This window comes from Cottoperca gobio, chromosome 4, assembly GCF_900634415.1.
Source record: "Cottoperca gobio chromosome 4, fCotGob3.1, whole genome shotgun sequence".
Taxonomy (NCBI): Eukaryota; Metazoa; Chordata; class Actinopteri; order Perciformes; family Bovichtidae; genus Cottoperca; species Cottoperca gobio.
In genome coordinates, this window is record NC_041358.1 from 22845383 (window position 1) to 22863968 (window position 18586).

General features: G+C 40.7%; 2 protein-coding genes across 2 annotated transcripts in view; one reads left to right on the forward strand and one right to left on the reverse strand.

Moving 5' to 3' along the window:
• The window catches only part of cilp2 (cartilage intermediate layer protein 2), an 18705-nt gene extending 5874 nt beyond the window's left edge, over positions 1 to 12831 (forward strand). The window contains exons 2-10 of the mRNA XM_029429852.1: positions 452 to 529; positions 1515 to 1784; positions 2029 to 2211; positions 2411 to 2566; positions 2653 to 2970; positions 3443 to 3551; positions 4209 to 4366; positions 6343 to 8769; positions 8860 to 12831. Coding sequence (XP_029285712.1) covers positions 452 to 529; positions 1515 to 1784; positions 2029 to 2211; positions 2411 to 2566; positions 2653 to 2970; positions 3443 to 3551; positions 4209 to 4366; positions 6343 to 8759 — 3689 coding nt within the window. The 3' untranslated portion in view covers positions 8760 to 8769; positions 8860 to 12831. The remainder of the gene's footprint in view (positions 1 to 451; positions 530 to 1514; positions 1785 to 2028; positions 2212 to 2410; positions 2567 to 2652; positions 2971 to 3442; positions 3552 to 4208; positions 4367 to 6342; positions 8770 to 8859) is intronic.
• Positions 12832 to 12990: 159 nt separating this feature from the next.
• Positions 12991 to 16307, reverse strand: LOC115007629 (Rieske domain-containing protein). The gene is made up of 3 exons (XM_029430574.1): positions 15942 to 16307; positions 15513 to 15628; positions 12991 to 15014 (listed from the first exon to the last, which is right to left on the reverse strand). The coding sequence occupies exons 1-3, from the start codon at positions 16129 to 16131 to the stop codon at positions 14892 to 14894; spliced, it is 429 nt and encodes a 142-aa protein (XP_029286434.1). The 5' UTR covers positions 16132 to 16307; the 3' UTR covers positions 12991 to 14891.
• Positions 16308 to 18586: the final 2279 nt, after the last annotated feature.

Genomic DNA, 18586 nt, shown 5'->3' on the forward strand with positions numbered 1-18586 from the left:
GGCGTAACCGAAGAAGGAAGAGTAGCAGTGAAAAAACCAACAGAAAGAGACGGAGAATGGAGCAGATATGAGCGGAGAAGAAAAGGGAGGAATTAGATCAGAGAAACAAAGAACACCATTTCTTTAGAAACCCAGAGGCCTCGTCATCGTTTCAGCAGATTAGAATGATCAGTGAAACAATGAAGAAAACACTAAATAAAGGGTAAACCATGCTCAGACAGAGTGTGTCTGTGCACATGCTTGTGTGAGTGTGTCTGTGCACATGTGTTTGTGTGCATACAAATATTGGTTACAAATAAAATGCTTTGCACATAATGCACAGAATCAGATTTAATACTGAAGCGTTTGACTTGATTTGCTATATTTTGTTTCCTTTGGGTCATCAACTGTAGGATTGAAAAGTGTATTTGCTTGTTGCTTTATATCCAGATGTTTTTCTTTCTGTTTGAAGGACCTGTGAGGACCAGGAGCCAGTCAGACCGGAGCAGGAGAGTGGCCCTCAACACCTTCCCTGACACACAGACTACAGGTACTGAATCCATCGGCAGTGTGTGAGCTAAAAGGGAAAGGTGTAAACCGCATGTTCTAAAAACAACAAGCGTAGGTTTGATTTGGAAAGTGATGGAGACATACATTTTAATCAAGATGAAATCAGTCATCAGAAAAATAATTAATTGTAATGTTGACCAGAGAAATCATAGGCTGTAGCCACACAGAGAACGGCTGTTCCCCAAGTCACACGGACCATTAATGGCACAAATCACCTTACAGCACACGTTTAGTTTGCTAGCTAACTATCTGTTAATGTTAGCTAAGTAGATTAGAGATACTACCTAACTATTTTTGTTTGTAAGCACTGCTTTTACATCTAGAATTCACTCCAGCAATCACATCGCTGCATGTCAAGGCGGGACCAAAGCCAGAAAACACCAATAGAAACTCTATTTCTCATCCCGTGGGAACAGGAGGGATTTAATCCTATGTAGAGCCGATGGAAACTACGTTTTATTTAAAACTCACGTGCAATTAATATCATACCCTACCATAAATTATGCCCATGCCTCCGTGCACCCGTAGTCTTCCACTTTATTTATCAGAGCAATGCATTACTCTGTGAACAAAATCAATCATTAGTTTGTTGCTAAGAGCTTCTTTTGTTTTGAATCTCTCATATTTCTCCTGAGAAAATGTTCAGTTTTCAGGACATGCAGCAGACTAAACAACTAGACAATATGCCTCATCAGTTAAGCCAGGGGGCTTGGAAAAAACCTGGACAATGTAAAGCTCCCTGGGGTGTATGAAGTCAGTTTCCAATGGCGGTAGCAGACCTCCTCTTAAAGTTTGTAACCCATCCCTGCCGTTTTCCTGCCTCCTGCTTTTTCTTGGTTCTGACCCACGTCTCACCTCCATGTAAGACCAGCTCCAATCCCCCCCCTCCCCTCCCATAGTTCTGGGTCCTGAGAATTTCTTTCTTTCTGACTTATTTTCCATTCTAACCCTCCATGTGCCTCCAGGCGTGACAGAGTGGACGTCTTGGTTCAACATCGACCATCCTGGAGGAAATGGAGACTATGAGCGCCTGGAGGCGATCCGTTTCTATTACAGGGAGAGGGTTTGTGCTCGGCCCATGGCCATGGAGGCTCGCACTACGGACTGGGTAGAAGCGACAGAAACCGGGGAAGTGATCCACTCCAGTCTGGAGAAGGGCTTCTGGTGCATCAACAGGGAACAGCCTCAGGGCCGCGTCTGCTCCAACTACCATGTCCGCTTTCAGTGTCCCCCAGGTAGCTCTGACAACAGCAGCGCAGGGCTGTGCTAGCTGTCACTCCACAGATATGAACATTCAACCAAACACATTGATGAAAACACATGCATGCATGCTGGTTAGAGGGAGGAATCCCTCATTATAAATGCTCTTATATAATGTTAAAAACAAAATGTAACTGCTTGATTCTTCTTGCTAACAGCAGCACATAACACCAGCTTTACTCAGGATGTCTCACTCCATCCTTCCATGTGTGTGTTTAGTGCAGAGCTACTGGACTGACTGGAGTGAGTGGGGTCCCTGTTCAACAATGGTTTGTGACGACGTAGGCATCCAGGTCCGCAAGAGGAAATGTGTGAACACCCAGCCCATGCCTCTCCTTTTGGTGCCAGCGTGCCAGGGGCACCATTCAGAAAGGAGGGAGTGCTCCAACCCTCCATGTACAGGTGAGAATCACAAGATATAACAGAACCAACCTTAAGTTACACAATGTGATTTTGTCTCTGAATTAACAGCCAGGTAGCTGCTATGTACTTGACCCTAACCTCTGACCTCTCTTGGTGAATAACATACCACATTGCTTTAAACAGCTATGCACACTTGTTACATTCTGAACTCACATCATTCCCGTCTCTGTGTGATCAGCCAAGTGGGGTCCGTGGGGTCGGTGGGGGGTGTGTTCAGCGACCTGTGGTGGAGGTCGCAGGATTAGGAGAAGGACCTGTGCGAGGACCTCAGAGACAGTTCAGTGTTCTGGACGGCCTGCTGAAATACAGAAGTGTGGGAGGAGTCCATGCCCAGGTAAGCGCTGGAAAAGTTGTGATATCTTTTTTTGCATTGGCGTCTTAATCCGACTGTGCTCAAATATCTGTTTTTCCCCCTAACAGCCAAATGTCAGCTCCAGTGCACCGAGGGCAGCCCCAGTGAGGACTGCAGCCGGTGTACGTGTGATAACCACGTGCTGCAAGGAGAAGTCCACAGTGTGACTGGTGTCCCTGTGGCAGAAGCCTTGGTGGCATTGGCCAACCAGCCCAAGGTGACCCGTGCCCGTACAGATGCCAAAGGTCAGTTCAGGTTCACAGGAATCTGCTCCTCCAGCTCCACCTTGATCTCCATCAGGAAGGATAAGTTTGCTCCGATCACCGTCTCCACCTCCAGTAACACCACAGGGTTGTCCTTGGTACGAGCTGTCCTCAAATCAGTCGGTGAGTGCAAATAAAGATCTTTTTTTTATTGATGTATGGTGCTTTTAATCTACCAAAACACAAAGCAAGTCTGAAATATAATTTAGTATTAATTGAATATATTGTAGAATTTACTGATTTTTTTATTTTCTCATTATTAGCATTCCCAAGTAAAGCTTTCAATCATATTCTCAGACAGGAGAAAACAGTAAATTGACAAAGCTACAACACAAACAGTCTGGCCTATTGTAAGACCTTGCATTGTCTGGAGCACTAACCTGCTTGGTTGCATGGAGACCAAATAAAAATAGGCCAGTGCTGCTTTTGAAAGAGTAATACCCTCAACAATCTTTTTTTTCAAAAGCACAGGGACCAATGTGAGAATAAAGCGTAACATTTGACTGAGTTTTATGAGGTCTCAAAACTCTGTGGAACCATTCATTAAAGTATAGAGGAAGTTCTTGAGGCTTTGCTTCTTTTCCGCTTTCCACAGAAAAGCCATACATTGTAAAGCACCCGGAGGACAAAGTGCGCTATGAGGGAGGACGTGTGATGTTGTGCTGCAAGGCAACGGGATCGCCAGCACCTGACAAATACTACTGGTGAGATGAATAATAGTGCTGGATTCATACAATATGAATCACAGATACAGCTAGCAACAAAGTGATTACTTTTACATATTGGTACATTTATATTTGGATGTTCCTAAAAATGCATATTTCATTTTTTCAATTATTATTAAAGTAGCATTAATCACATGTTTTGGTCTTAAACCAGACCTGAGAAAAATGTCTCTTTAGCTGCTAAATAGTTGCGCTTGATCACCAGTTAGTAGCTTACTCCCTTCTGCTGTTTAGTGCTGGGCATTGAGCATACAGTGGGTTTATCAGAACCTCTTTGGGTGAATCTGCCAGCTGCATCTTAAAAATTACACTGATGAGAGCCGTGAGACGGGACCAAAACAGCTTGAAAATGTAAACCAAGAGCTGAAAGACGTTAAATAAAGGCTGAGGGGAACTGTAGAGTCGGCTGATAATGCTCCAAGAGACTCCTTTCACATTACACCTATTTATTTGATCCATTATTAATATAAATTATTAATCAGTGCAGCTTTAAATATCAAATCTCATTTTTTAGAATAAATTGCATATTTATAGATTTAATGTTACCATCATCACCATTGTACAGTATTATACATTTTAATATATTGTGTATATATCAAACAACCTTTTTTCTTGTCTCTATAACTATTTTTCAAGGTACCACAATGGGACTCTGCTGGACAGGAAGGTGTACAAGTATGAAGAGGACCTTGTACTGTGGGACCTGAAGATAGAGCAGTCAGGGCTGTACCAATGCAAGACCAGTAGCTCTGCAGGCAGCATCAAGTCCTCTACAGCCCACCTCACTGTGATGGGTATTTATAATAATAATAATAATAATAATAATACATTGAATTTATAGACTTGGATCTCTTACTGAAAGCAATTGTGTTTCAACATCACTGTAGTTCTATCTATAGGCCAGTACTTAATCACATTAACCACATTAATAAGCTTGAAAATGTAAACCAAGAGCTGAAAGCCGCTAAATAAAGGCTGAGGGGAACTGTAGAGTCAGAGCAGCTTAATAACAGATATTAGCGTTAGTAAACTCTCAAGGTTTGTGGAGAAAAATGAAAGAAAAAATCATTTTCTATTTGGTCTAAGTTTGTTCTCACAGTCAAAAAGACACAAAAGCTCCCTTCTAGTCAGTGGCATATTGTTGTAATGTAACCCGTAATTCATCATCATCAGCCTGGAGAGAAAATAATTTACTATGATGATAGCGGCACACAGGGATTATAGCTCAGGATGGCTGCGGTCCCAGTGCATTTGACAATGACGTGTTCAGTCAAAGCTCTACACAGGTTCAAGTAAAACCACTGACAAAAAGCAAACAACCACAATTTATTTGACTGGATAAAGAGCAGCTGCCTCTGAGCTTGAACACACACTTTAAGAGGAATGTCAGCACTAAGCTCCAACTGAGACATCCATGAGCCATGTCCATGCATAAAGAGCATTCAAACAAAACCACAGTGTCCTACAACTAAAGGGAGAAAGAAAAGTCAGTTAATAGACCGTCTGTCATTGGAAACAAATATTACAGGCAAAGAAAATTGGAAAATAAGAATATCAGGTCTCACACAATCTGGCGGCGCTTGTAGCAGTACGTTTTTATTATGTTGATATTGGTTGATGCTACGGCTTCCTAAACTGGGATGCCTCATTGTATGAGATGGATCTGGACACTCAAACCCAAATTCTCCAGAACACCCGGTGTTGAGATGAAATCCAAGATTGTACATACATCCTTTTTCTTTTCTCTCTCAGAGCTAGACAAGTAGACTATGCGTTTCCAGATCCGCGTGGGAGAGCTACACACATGCTTATATCCTTCAGATGCTTGTTAGCTGAGGCACAGATTACCGAACAAGGTTTTCCAGGAAAGAGTGCTAAAGTAATCTGTCCCAGGCCACAGACAAATCCCAACACCCAACAAAATCAGGGCAACACCTGCGCCTCAGAGCAGGATGACTCGTACCCCTTTAACACAGTGCAGTTTCTTCTCACATTATACATTATGCAGAACTTTCATTTGATTTGCCATTAAATGTGTTAACCACAGTTCATATAGAGTAGAAGTTACATTATGTATGTCAAAGGAAACTCAAAGCCCTGTTGGTAAAGCCATCAGCAGTACAGTAATGATATGTTATACACATCACGCTGCTCCATGTGTTTGCAATAATCAACTTACTTGAAAGTTTAACAAGAATACTTGACTATAAACTCAACCATGATATCATGCAAATTGATTATTCTGCCAATGTCTGGGTGAACAATAATTCTTTCTTTCAAACTCCCATCTGGATGGTTGGTAAATAAATGTTCTCTTCAACTTGATGTCTAATTACCCTTTTATGCTAATTTCACCGTCCAACTTGGCCACTCACAGGTTCTTGCAGCCAGGCATGGTGTGTGTGTATGAATAAATTAGGTGTGTGTGTATTTGTAATGTGTAAAAAAGAAAGGCAGGCATAATATATTTTAAATACTCAAATGGCAAGTTCCAATTTATTCACTGTACATTTGTCCTATTTCACTCATGCAGTGAAATAGAATTACCCATTACGCCATGATTATATAATTAAAATCTAACAGATTTGACAGGCTTTCAAGATCTTAGAGAAAGTAGAACTTTAACAGTTACGACTTTAATGTGGCAAGTTTGTGTTCAATTTTGCACTGATAAAAAGCCTTTCATGTTTTATGTACATCAGATTATTTTTTTATCTTTTATATGTGTCATGTCAACACCAGCTAATGTAATTGATCTTCTTATTCACAGAAAAGGGAAAGCCAGCATGCAATTCCACCCCTGAGACGCACCTCATCAGACTGCCGATGGACTGTGTTCAACCTGGGTCTGATTCCATGCACTACAATGCTGGTCGCTGCCCTCACAACAAATGTGCGGGCTCCCTAGACTTTGATATGCGCTGCAGAGATGGCACTGGGTTCTGCTGCGGGGTCCAAGAAATGGAAAGTCGAATCATCGACTGCGGGAGCTACAGCCTCCCTGTCCGGGCTGTGACACAGTGCAGCTGCCAGAAGTGTTTGCAGCCAACTGTGCTGGTCCGTGGCAGAGTGGTCACAGCTGACAATGATGAGCCTCTGCGTTTTGGGCACATCTTCATTGGTAAAGAGAGGATGGGCACCACTGGATACCAAGGAGGTTTCACATTGCAAATTACCCCTGATACAGAGAGATTAGTGGTACATTTTGTTGACCCTACTGAGAAGTTTCTTGACACTCCCAAGGTCTTCATCCTTGATAAGAAAGGTGGGTCCATCTACCATAATGTGAAAGTGATGAGAAAGAAGGCACCAATTGATATAAATGCAGGAGAGACCAACTCTATTAGCCTAGGGGAAATTAAAGGGGAAGACCCCATTGGTCAGTTAGTTATTCCTCCCAACTCCTTCCACAAGGACAATGGAGAACTCTATGAGGGAACTGTGAAAGCCAGCGTCACATTCATTGACCCAAGAAATATTACTACGGCGGCCGCAGCCCCTGGCGATCTCAATTTTGTGGACGATGAGGGTGACATGCTCCCTTTGAGAACGTATGGCATGTTCTCTGTGGACTTCAGAGATGAGACCAACAAGGAGGTACTTGGAGCTGGAGCTGTTCAAGTTCTTCTCGATACACAGCATGTCAAAATGCAAGAGCACATTCCCAAAATGAAACTGTGGTCTTTAAACCCAGACACAGGAGTCTGGGAAGAGGAGAGTGACTTCTCTTACACCACAACAACTGCTGGTGGACATGGGCGGAGCAAACGAGAGGAGCGCACATTCCTCATAGGCAACATGGAGATCAGAGAACGTAGGCTCTTCAATTTAGACGTTCCTGAAAACAGACGATGCTACGTCAAAGTCCGTGCCTACATGAGTGACAAGTTCTTACATAGTGAACAGCTGGAGGGTGTTGTGATCACCTTGATAAATTTGGAACCAAAACCTGGATACTCCTCTAATCCTAGGGCATGGGGCCGCTTTGACAGCGTCATAACTGGATCCAACGGGGCCTGTTTACCAGCTTTCTGTGATGCCCAAAGGGCCGATGCATACACAGCTTATGTCACAGCAATGATGGGTGGTGAAGAATTGGAGGCAGCTCCTTCCTCCCCCAAGATGAATCCAAACATCATTGGAGTGTCTCAGCCATATCTGGACAAAATAAACTACCAGCGCTCAGATCATGAGGATCCAGCTTTAAAGAAAACTGCCTTCAAAATCAATTTGGCAAAGCCTAACCAAAATAACTTTGATGAGACCAATGGGCCAATATATCCATATCAAAATTTATTAGGTTGTGAAAATGCCCCTTTTGATGCAAATCATTTCAGATTCTTCAGAGTGGAAAAGGATAAGTATGAATACAATGTTGTTCCCTTTGAGGAGAATGATTTGACGACCTGGACAGGAGACTACCTCTCCTGGTGGCCTAATCCTCAAGAGTTCAGAGCATGCTTCATTAAGGTCAAGATCCATGGACAGAAGGAAGTGATGGTCAGGTCGAAGAATTTGGGAGGAACACACCGAGAAACGAAAGGCAAACTCTATGGTATAAGAGACATTCGCAGCACCCGGGACATGCGAGAGGCCAACATCTCTGCAGCCTGTTTAGAGTTCAAATGCAGCGGCATGTTGTTTGATCAAGCTGAGGTGGACAGATCCATCATAGCAGTGCTTCCACAGGGGAACTGTCGCAGGACTGTGACCAACAGCCTCCTACAAGAGTATCTCATCAAACATCCACCAGTCGCTCAAAACAACGAGTCCCATGGATTCACCATGCTAGCCCCTGTTGATCCTTTGGGACACAACTATGGTATCTACACAGTCACAGACCAGAACCCCAGGGTGGCCAAGGAGATTGCTATAGGTCGCTGCTTTGATGGCACCTCAGATGGTTTCTCCAGGGAGATGAAGTCAGACTCTGGAGTGGCGTTGACCTTCAGCTGTCCAGAGAGGAAAATTAACAGAGAAAGTCTTTTCCAACGTCTGCAGACCAACCCGGGTCAGACTCTGTCTCAGATGGCGAGGGACATGAGGGAGTCAGAGGGTCAGCAGGTACAGAGATTATCCAGCCAGATAGTAGCCTATCCATCACAGCAGCAGGGCAGGGCCCAGAGTCGCAGAGTCAGCTCTACAACCAGAAGGAGAGTCTCCATGCGCACGCAGCAACGCCAATAGATGTTTGAAGGTACGTAGGTTTAGATACACATATTTGAGGTATCTTTACATCAACAGTAATATCAGAATGATTTAAATGCCACTTTCTTTTCATTCATAGGTCTTCTGTCAAGACTGAAATGATGACATTAAATCGAGGAAGTAAAAGTTGCCAGTCTGTTGATGAGTATGAACTCCTTCATGAATATGGAGACCACAAAACCGAGGCAGACAGCAATTCAGAAAATCAATGAGAGTGATTGAAGATATTCTGTACACTTACTAGTATACTTACTTGAAGGGTTTGGTATATTCTTCCTTCCCTCCTAAAAGCCATGCATCATTTGACTATGTGTAACGCGGTGACTGGCATTTTCTTAATTAGCTTTGGTCTGATTTTATGTATGAATAGACTAAATTGACGTTTGACAATGTAACTTTTATAGTTTTAATTTGTAGCATTCCACTTTCTCCAACGGTGTTTTGATTTTATTTTTGCTGACGTCTCTCAACTCTTGAGTTGAAATTGAACCATCAAAAACTGTAAATACTACATAAGGCCCCAAAAACTTCATAATTGGCCATTGCTTTCCACTGAACTTGAGGCCCTTGTTGTCTGCGGCAGACACTGAGTACGTTTTCTACAAACTGGGAAGGTTTCTCCACCAAGGGGAAGGCAAAACACACATACAGCGGGGTGAGGCATGCCACCCAGGTAACAGAGGATGTTTTCAGTCATGCTTCTTAATGTTTTTCATTAGCATGCCACATTGCCAAATGCGATTCAGCCAAACGTCCTTTCACACCTACTTAGAATGTGCAAGACCAAGGCCTCTGCCAAGACGAGCATGGATCTCACTACTGGCAGGCAGTCTAAAAAGAGAATAGTTGATTTAGAAGTATAGCATCATTTCCTTTTGTCCTATGCACATTCCAAATCAGCGTCACCAAAGAAAATGTTACTTAAATATACAAATATTCTCAAATATCCCAGTTTTTCAGAAACCATTACAGACTCATTCAGGGTCCAAATGGACTTTTTAAAAATGTGTTGTTGTCGGGTAATGTGCTTGTGAGCTGCCTTTGTATCTTGAAGTGCAATAAATATATAATTTAACTTAAGAATTCTTAAAGATCAGCATGTTACAAACTATTACAGTACATACAAAGTGCAGGTGAATGAAGCAATAACTTCTTCAGTAAGTGGGGCAGAAAGTGTGGTTAAGGTGTGTGTAGGAGATCTTGCACAGGACTTATTTGAAGCAAATAATTGAACAGCTATGTAATCATTCTTTGACTCTTTGAACTGCGTAGATTCTATTAACCTTTTCATACTTTGCTGCATGACTCAGTTGATTTTACACTTTGTACACCACAGTAATCTTTTCGACTTCAGAGAGCAATCTTGTTAGAGGGAGTTAAAACTCTCAGTGGAGCCTTCTCTTCATTAACAAAACCCACCGCATGATTCTTACACTAGAGTGATAATGAAAAAGGGACCCACTAAAACATTACTGGCCACGTTTTCTTAAATCCTGTCACTATGATACTATAAGTACATTTAAAGTATATACATCTTGATAAGATAGAAACTGAGACAGACAATTAGACTTAGATAACAAATATAAGGCTATTTTTATTGAGGTTGGTGATAGGAAGAACCTTGTCTCTGCGATAAAAGCGCCAAACTTGTTTATCTGCAAAATAGGCACTCAGCTCCTCAAACTAAACTAATCCAAAATCATATGAGGGGGTCCGTGGTCCTTGGAGAAGCCAGGAGAGGCTGACAAGTGAATATAAGCCTGCTGTTAATTAGAAAATAAATTACATATTCTCTTGAGAACTATTAAAACAGATTGACCCTGACTTTCACAAACAGCCACACAAGTTAATTTCCAATATACGCAGGATGAAGTTAAGTCATCAACAATATACTGAGCCCAAGAGGACTATGCTCAAACCATTCAAATGGGACCCAGACCACTGTACGGGTAACTAGGCCTGATTACGTTTGTATTCCTAATGTGGAATAGACCTGTTGTTGGTTTGCAAAGAAGGTGCCAATGGGAAGTTACACTGTATGTGTAAAACCATACAGGATATTGTAACCCTTCACTTGTACTTGGCCCCAAGTCGAAAAAAACAAAAGATGACCTATGAGCAGAACACTCCAGAAAAACACTCCATAACAGTAGTCTAGGGTGAAAGTACCTTTGCCACTATCACTGACCTCTCTAATCACAGGCCTGTGTGCTGTCCACAACTCAACCATTCAGATCTCCAGATGAAAACAAACATCTCCCTGCAGCAGACGTAGCGTCTACCCTGTAAAAAACAAAAGATGATTGAATCCAGGTGTGAGAAGAGATAAGTCCTATAAAAATGCAATGGTTGTGTGAGGTCAGCTGAGGAGGCCCAACAGCTGTATAACAACTGGAGGAAATGTTAGACCAGAGACTTCAAGAGAAATAACATCGAGATTATCTAGTGATGGATTTAATCATTTTTGTTCACTGTTTTGTAAAGGGAAAAAAGGAAGGGAAAATATTAGTGGTCTTTGGCCTCACAGCCCATCTCACTTGAAGATTATCAGGCTTCAAAAGTGGTTGCACATGGAAGAATGCAGGTTTTGTGTGGAAAAATGCTTTGACGGGAGAACTGTCTTATTCATGAGAAGTTATCAGGGGAATTTGAAGGACAAGGCAACAAATAATAGGCTGAGTAAGCCATTATGTAAGGCTTTGCATGGGAAAGTAAACTGGGCTCTCTAAACAGTGACTTTGTCTTCAGGGGAACTTCAAAGGAGATTAAAGAACCTCGGCAATGTTTGGTTTAATGACTTAGGAAAAAGTTTTCCAAAGTCTTTAGAATCAAACAGAGAGTTAGAGCCTGAATCCAAGAGATAACACACACTGCACGGAAATAAAATGTCTATCTCATTGAATTGGCAGTAGAGGTAGAAACAGTTTAATTTTACAGTCCTTCAATGATAACATCATGAATATGGCTTAATGGTGCTTCATATATTTTCATTCACACCTTTAAATATTATATATAACATATGACTATGTTCCACATTTTGGAAAATAGGCTTATTCACAGAAGAGGAGATAAACAGCACTCTCACTTCTGTCTGTTTAATATACGAGGCTATAGCCAGTAGCCTGTTAGCTTAGCTTAGCATATAGACTGGAAACAGGGGACACATTATGTTTGCACAGATAAAACAAACTACATACAGTATAGCATGTTCATTAGTGAGCTTTAAAAGGTCTGGTACATTAAATGTTATATTTGGAAAAAGCCAGGCTAGCTCTTTTAGCTGTCTTTATGTTAAGCTAAGCTAAGCTTCTGCCTGTAGCTTCATATTTACTGTACAGACATGAAAGTGATGACAATCTTCTCATCTATCTCGACAAAAAATAAGTGCATTTCCCAAAATGTCATTGTCACATTGTTAAGATGTCAAACTATTCCTTTAATACATAATATAGTTACAGATGTAGCCGTACTGAAGTCTTACATAATTGGCAATTGGGCATTTTCATTCCCTTAAGACTTACTGGCTAAACTTGGGTTGTTTTTGTAATAATTGAAAAAGGAATCTGTGAAGTTTCTTTTTGAAATACTTCAACAAGATTGTGTCTCTTTGTCACATAATTGCAGTGGGTGCATGTAAAGCTAAGCAGCACTATTACACTTTTGGGCAGAAAAGATTCAATCCACCAGAAACCACCAATAATTTATCCGTGATTTAAGCATGAACAGATTCATCCATCTCCTCTTCTGTACAGTCCAACTGGTCTAAAGGAGTTCATAATTTATTCAGGAAGTCCATCCGTAAACCTTTCCACCACTTTCTGGAGTTTGTGAAGAGAGTTGTATATTTGCCACTGTGCTCCAGGAAGCCTTCCTGAGCTTGAGTAAAAATAATTACATAAATGCACTCCTGATAATTCTCTGTAAACGCTTAACTATTGCATGGTGATGCCAATCTCGTTTTTCTCTGAATTAAGTTTTCATGTGTAAATTGTGTATTGTATGAAATCTACTATTATTGTATGAACTGTAAATAAATAATTGTGTAAACTTCTTGATTCATATATGTTTTTTGTATTAAGGACATACTGAAAAAGGAAAGAAAAGGATTCACAATTTCACATTTCTGAAGATAAGAAACATTGGTCTATTTTCAGTATTGCAAACATATAATCATTTAATTTGTGAATTAAACCATACAGAGAAAATGTTCAGCTTTGCAAAAGTCACAACAATAAATATAGTTTAGAACATACAAAACAACAGCATAGTCGAAATGAAATGTGCGTAAAGTTACAGGGTATGCAGTCTGCAGACATTTTCAACTTCTAGGCCAGACACATAATTCCCTTAACAAGAAACAAAATGCAATAAAATTAGCAGAGCATAATAAATAACTTTAAGGAAACATATGGCAACAGTTGGTTTTCTCAGTGAGACTCATGACCTCTGCAGAATCCTGAATAAAAGTTTATTTTGACTTTTCTACCGACACAAAATAGCTGCATCTCCATTGTGTATGTCCATTACCCTCCAGGTGATGAGTTACAATGCACAAAGAAAAACCTCTGCTGCACAAAACAGACATTTTCCAGCCAGTGGAATTATTATTGTAATAAAGTCGCACAGCAAGGGTCACAGCAGGGAAGAAAAGGAGAGTGTTGAACCACACTGCCACTGACACCTTCATGATGGGCCCTTCGCCTCAGCCAGAAAATGGAGCTGACAGAAAATATAGTGAGTGCCCTCAACACTAAGGTATAAATCAGTGCACACACACACAAACAGCTGGAAAGAAATATTTATATTTGAGTCAATGGTGCATTTCAGGTCATGAACCTTCCTATGGCGCCCTAACCATTTCTTTTGAGTCCCATTGCGTCAGTAACAGACAAACCTGTCTGAGCACAGACCAGGAACGGAGAGAATCGTTGATGGAGACTGATGGAGATTGATGGAAACTGATGGAGACTGCCACCAATAGTAAATGCAGTGCCCTTCATGTGTCTTCTACTTGCAGGAACTCTATTTAGGTTAAAAAACTGTCCAGAATTACTATCGTGAAAAGGGAGTTTCTGTTTTGTGACATCACTGGAATAAGTGTCTAAATGTATCCAAAGGCCACAACTCATTATTATTGTTAGTAATGACCAAGAACTGTCATTACACTCCCGCTGTTACATTATTCTACAAATTCTTCCACTCTAATTAGTGGAAGTTCATAAAAGAGCTGTATTACTTATTGAAATACACTGGCAGTCAGTTAGGACCTCACAATGACATACTGATAATTACAACCTGCATGTTTTCTCATAAAAATCAAGATGATAGTGTTCATTTTGCACATGTTGTCTATTTGAACTGCATTTACAGATCACTAGATTGTCACTGCATTTAGCATATATGACTCCTATTACCTCTAACATTAAAACAAAGAACATGTGAATTCACCTCCTCACTGCAATTATTGTTAGATTTCTTGTGAATTATTATTTTGTATTTAAATCAGAGATAACATTTGGGAGCTTTGTTTGTACGCCCTAACAGGAATGAATTGTTAGCTAGTAAATACAAGTGCAACAACACTGGCAATAGATGGACAAGTAGAGAATTTGAGAATTGAGATGAAATGATTTGAGAGTTTCAGCTCATAGTAAATTAAAAAAAGCTTCCAAACATATTTAACTTGGTAATATTTCCTTCAGAAATAATGATATTATTATCTTCAATAATCCTTAAAAATCTAGAAAATGGTTAATAGGCAAAAAAAATGTATGCAGCCAATTAAATATGCTGGTTATTCTATAAAACCTGCTGAGAAAAGTTAACCTTTCTGTTTTTCTGTTGTATATTTGCTACAGGTGTATTATCAAGGTCAGCAGTGAGCTTTACAGCATGTTCAGTGTCTGTGATGAGTCTCTACCTGGAACGGCAGCAAGAAAATCTCAATCTCATGTCCTCTTCAGACAATCCTCTCGGTATTGTCCTGAGTTCACAGAAATCAAAGCAGAAACGGTCTGTGAACATGATAGATAAGGCTTAGGAATGTTTCAGACGGCTTGGGTTTGTGGAACAAGTATTAAAAATAGACCTCTACAGCGGCCTCATGAAGGATCAGGCAGCAGCACGGAGGTTGTTCAACTCTTCTGATCTGCAGGAAAAGGCTCCAAAGACAGACGGACTGGCGTGTTTCACGTACACGTTGCCATCCTCCAGCTTGACTTCATACACTTGTTGCTGTGAAAATCAAAATAAACACACCATCATGATGTACTGTGGAACTCTGTAAAAACACTAGTAATGCACCATACGGGAGAAACAACAGTGAAGCTCTTGTTTGGACTGTTCATTGCAGGGGAAGAAAAGGGCAACATAACTCTGACTCCTGAGCTTTGATTTCTCATGCCGTGTCAATCAATGGAACTTTCTAAATCTAATAAAAGTGGATGATTTGTTTACATATAACTGCAAATATTCACATGGACTTCCAGGATCAGTCAGCAAATGAAGCCTGTGCCTCCTGTGTATACAATAAAGTTTTCAAATGATGTATGTGGAGGCTTGATACATATTTAAGTAATTCATGATAATATATTGGGCATCATTTGGGGTCTTATTAATGTTTTTCACTACTATACATTACATTTTTATTATTTCTTTCTTTACAAAGAACAAGAAGACATTTAGCTATTTTGGTGACTAAATAATACAGCAAGGACATATTTCATATCTGACCTGTAAGGAGGTCCCTGACTTCCCAGTTCTGAGGTCAAAGTCATAGTCATGCCAGGGACAGAAGACCTGCAGGACTCCATTAGCCTCCTCGATGTCCCCCTCACACAGAGGACCGCCTGGGAGACAGGAATGTGTTAATCACATTCTCTTCCTCTCAAAACAAAGGACTTTTGTTGTCTTCCTTCTAGGAACATGTGATTGTAAGGCTTGCATAACATGGTGTGAAACCGATAAGGCTATGTGACAGCAGGGGGCTGTCACGTTAGACCTTTCAGGAGGCGATCAGCTGAGGGAGAAATACAGTCTGACCCACAGATGTATTTACACGACATGCTCCATATTACGGCGAATACACGTATTATATTACATTAATAAAAATGGTATTTAGCTAAATGGTTAATATAAGCGACGGATGTGTTGAGGATTTACCGGAGTGTGCACAGCGAGCATCCATGGCAAAGAACTCCCCCTTCACGTAGAAGAGGCAGACATCAGAGTCGGAGCCGATGGAAGAGTACATTAGTCGGCAGCGCTTCTTGGAGAGTCCCTCGACCGGGCCTATGAGTCTCCATGAAATGCCTTCCGTGTTTCCCTCTTCATCTCCGGAGCCAGAAGCCATTAAAGAACGGCGAATTTAACTGCTTTTCTTACAGCGATGCTTTTTCTTTCACCGTTTCAAATGCATTTGGCAGTTCGCTCGGGGAAAATGTTCCATATTAACAAACCAGGCCGAGAGGTACGACGGGCAGCCACGCGGACTACGCTGCATCCATCCGGGCTGCAGTCTGCCAGCGAGCCGTGACACAGAAGCACGCTCCGCGCTGGTGCATGGCTGCTCTTTATTCAAGCGACATGCGAATTAGTAATAAGTGAGCAGCTATTCCTCACAAACCTACATATTTATTATACTGTTGTTTGGTTTATCGGTTTCACATGCATAGACATACCCTCTAAAAAAATAATATCAAAGCTTAAAGCACTTGTCGGAACACGCTTCCATGGGCCTTTCATGAACCTTAGGAAAGGGCTTAACGTAGGGACTGCTGTCATAATTAATAGTTTCATTTAGAATGGATTCAGACATGCTTTTCCTGTTCTTTCATTGGGGTCAGTCTCTGACACTGCTTATGTTCAAACAATGTAACTGCAGATATCACTTCTCCAGGCTTTCTGGGTAGCCCTATTGACAGTTGAGTTTATTGAGAACATGTTAATACAGAGTATTGGACATGTTCCTCGAGTGTGTGGTAAATGTGGAACATGTATTTTTATGTTCCGTGCAAAAGGTTCAAAACCATTTCTTAATTATCAGTTATAAAGCCTGTTCTTGTTCTTTCTTGGCAGCGTCCATACTGTACGGTGCTCCAGACAGGTATCTGGCTTGTTTCTTCAGGTTGAGTTTTCCACAGTGCAGGTTCTTAACATTGTGACAAATTGTTCGTGAGATCAGCGTCCCTGCCAGTGTTTTAGTTACTGCTGCAGCAGCACTTTATTAAATACAAGTTGATAGAACAGAACCTCAGTAAGATAAGTCTTGAAACAGGATCTTCAACTTCTGTCAAGTCAGTTTACCCTAAATGAGACCTTTTAGATTTGTGAGTCGGCCATCTGTATATTATCAAAAAAAGATTAAAGACTCATAATTATCACCAGTGTAGAAAACTGACCTTTCCAGTAGCATTGAAATTGAGATTTTTGCCACCTACAAATTTGTCCTATTGGCAAAAAACGAAATGACATAAATGATGATCTGTATTTCTTCAACTTTTATTCACTTTGTCTCCATCGCTTTATTGTGCCAGTAATAATGCTGCTGGCAGTTTAGCCTAGAAGTAATGTAAGTTACTGTCTAGACTGGAGTGATGCTTAACAGAGGCTACTTGTTCAGATTCTTAACTTTGAGAAACAGACTCATGTAAGGCAGCAGCGTGACTGCAGAGGAGAGCCGTGAACACATGTCATGTGCAGGAATTGAGAATGTGCACTGTATCTTGTCAGAAGTTAGATCTCAGAGTTAATGTGAAGTAAAATCTCTGAGCAATAAAGAGCGCCAGTGTAAAGAAACATGAGCTGAGTGACAAAATTCTCAAATATATTGTGTTCAAGGCTAACACCCTAAGCAGATTGAGTTATAATGATGTAAACCTTACTTTCACTCTACATACGACTCAACCTTTGACCTGTAAAACCTTGATATGTATATGTATTAAGTTGGACTGAAATATAAATATTACGGACTAACATGTCATAGTATTGTAGTAATCTTTTTGTTTCTTGAGATATTTTGGTTATTTTGTACAATATACAGTATGCATTTACTGTGTAATATCTCAAACCAGTGCCCTAAAGAAATAAAGAAATACGAATCTCAGCAATGCATGATTTCTTCAGTCTTGACATGTACTTACCAAATATTAATGTTGAAACGGGTTGAGGACAAAATTAGCTTTAATAAAATTCAATAATTAACACGATTTTCAGTTGACTTCAGCAAGTGTTTAACTGCATATAGAAATACCCTGGAATAAAAGCCAAAATAGGAACAGTAAAACACAGCTGGGAATATTTTGCTGTGCTAATTAGCACAGGTAGTTCTGAATCATACAGCCTCCACTCAGCAGGGTTTGATTGGAAAATCACCAAAGGTGTTTACTTTCAACAATGCAGCCAAGTATTACTAATTAGAGGGTGGGGTCCTGAGTTTTTTTTAATGGGCCTTTGAGTATTTCAGCCAAAAAGCTGTACAGTGAAGTGAGCAGACTGAAGGTTTGAGGTGGCACTGACAAACTGACAGGCATTACCAACAGCTCTGCTTTGGCATGCTGAAAGGTGAGAAAACTGCAGGGCACACGTTGTGAATCAAATGAAATAAGCCCCAAATTAAAAAAAGGTAATTACAGACATCAAAGTGATGTATTATGGAAAGTTTGAATCAGTAGGCTGGATGGGATTAGTAAACAAAAGGTGCAGACAGTGAGAGATGGGCCAAGATGAGGTCAGCACTGTCCATACATTTCTTTGACTTCTCGTTTCAGTACTCCGACCACTGGACAGTGTAACTATTTGTACAAGGC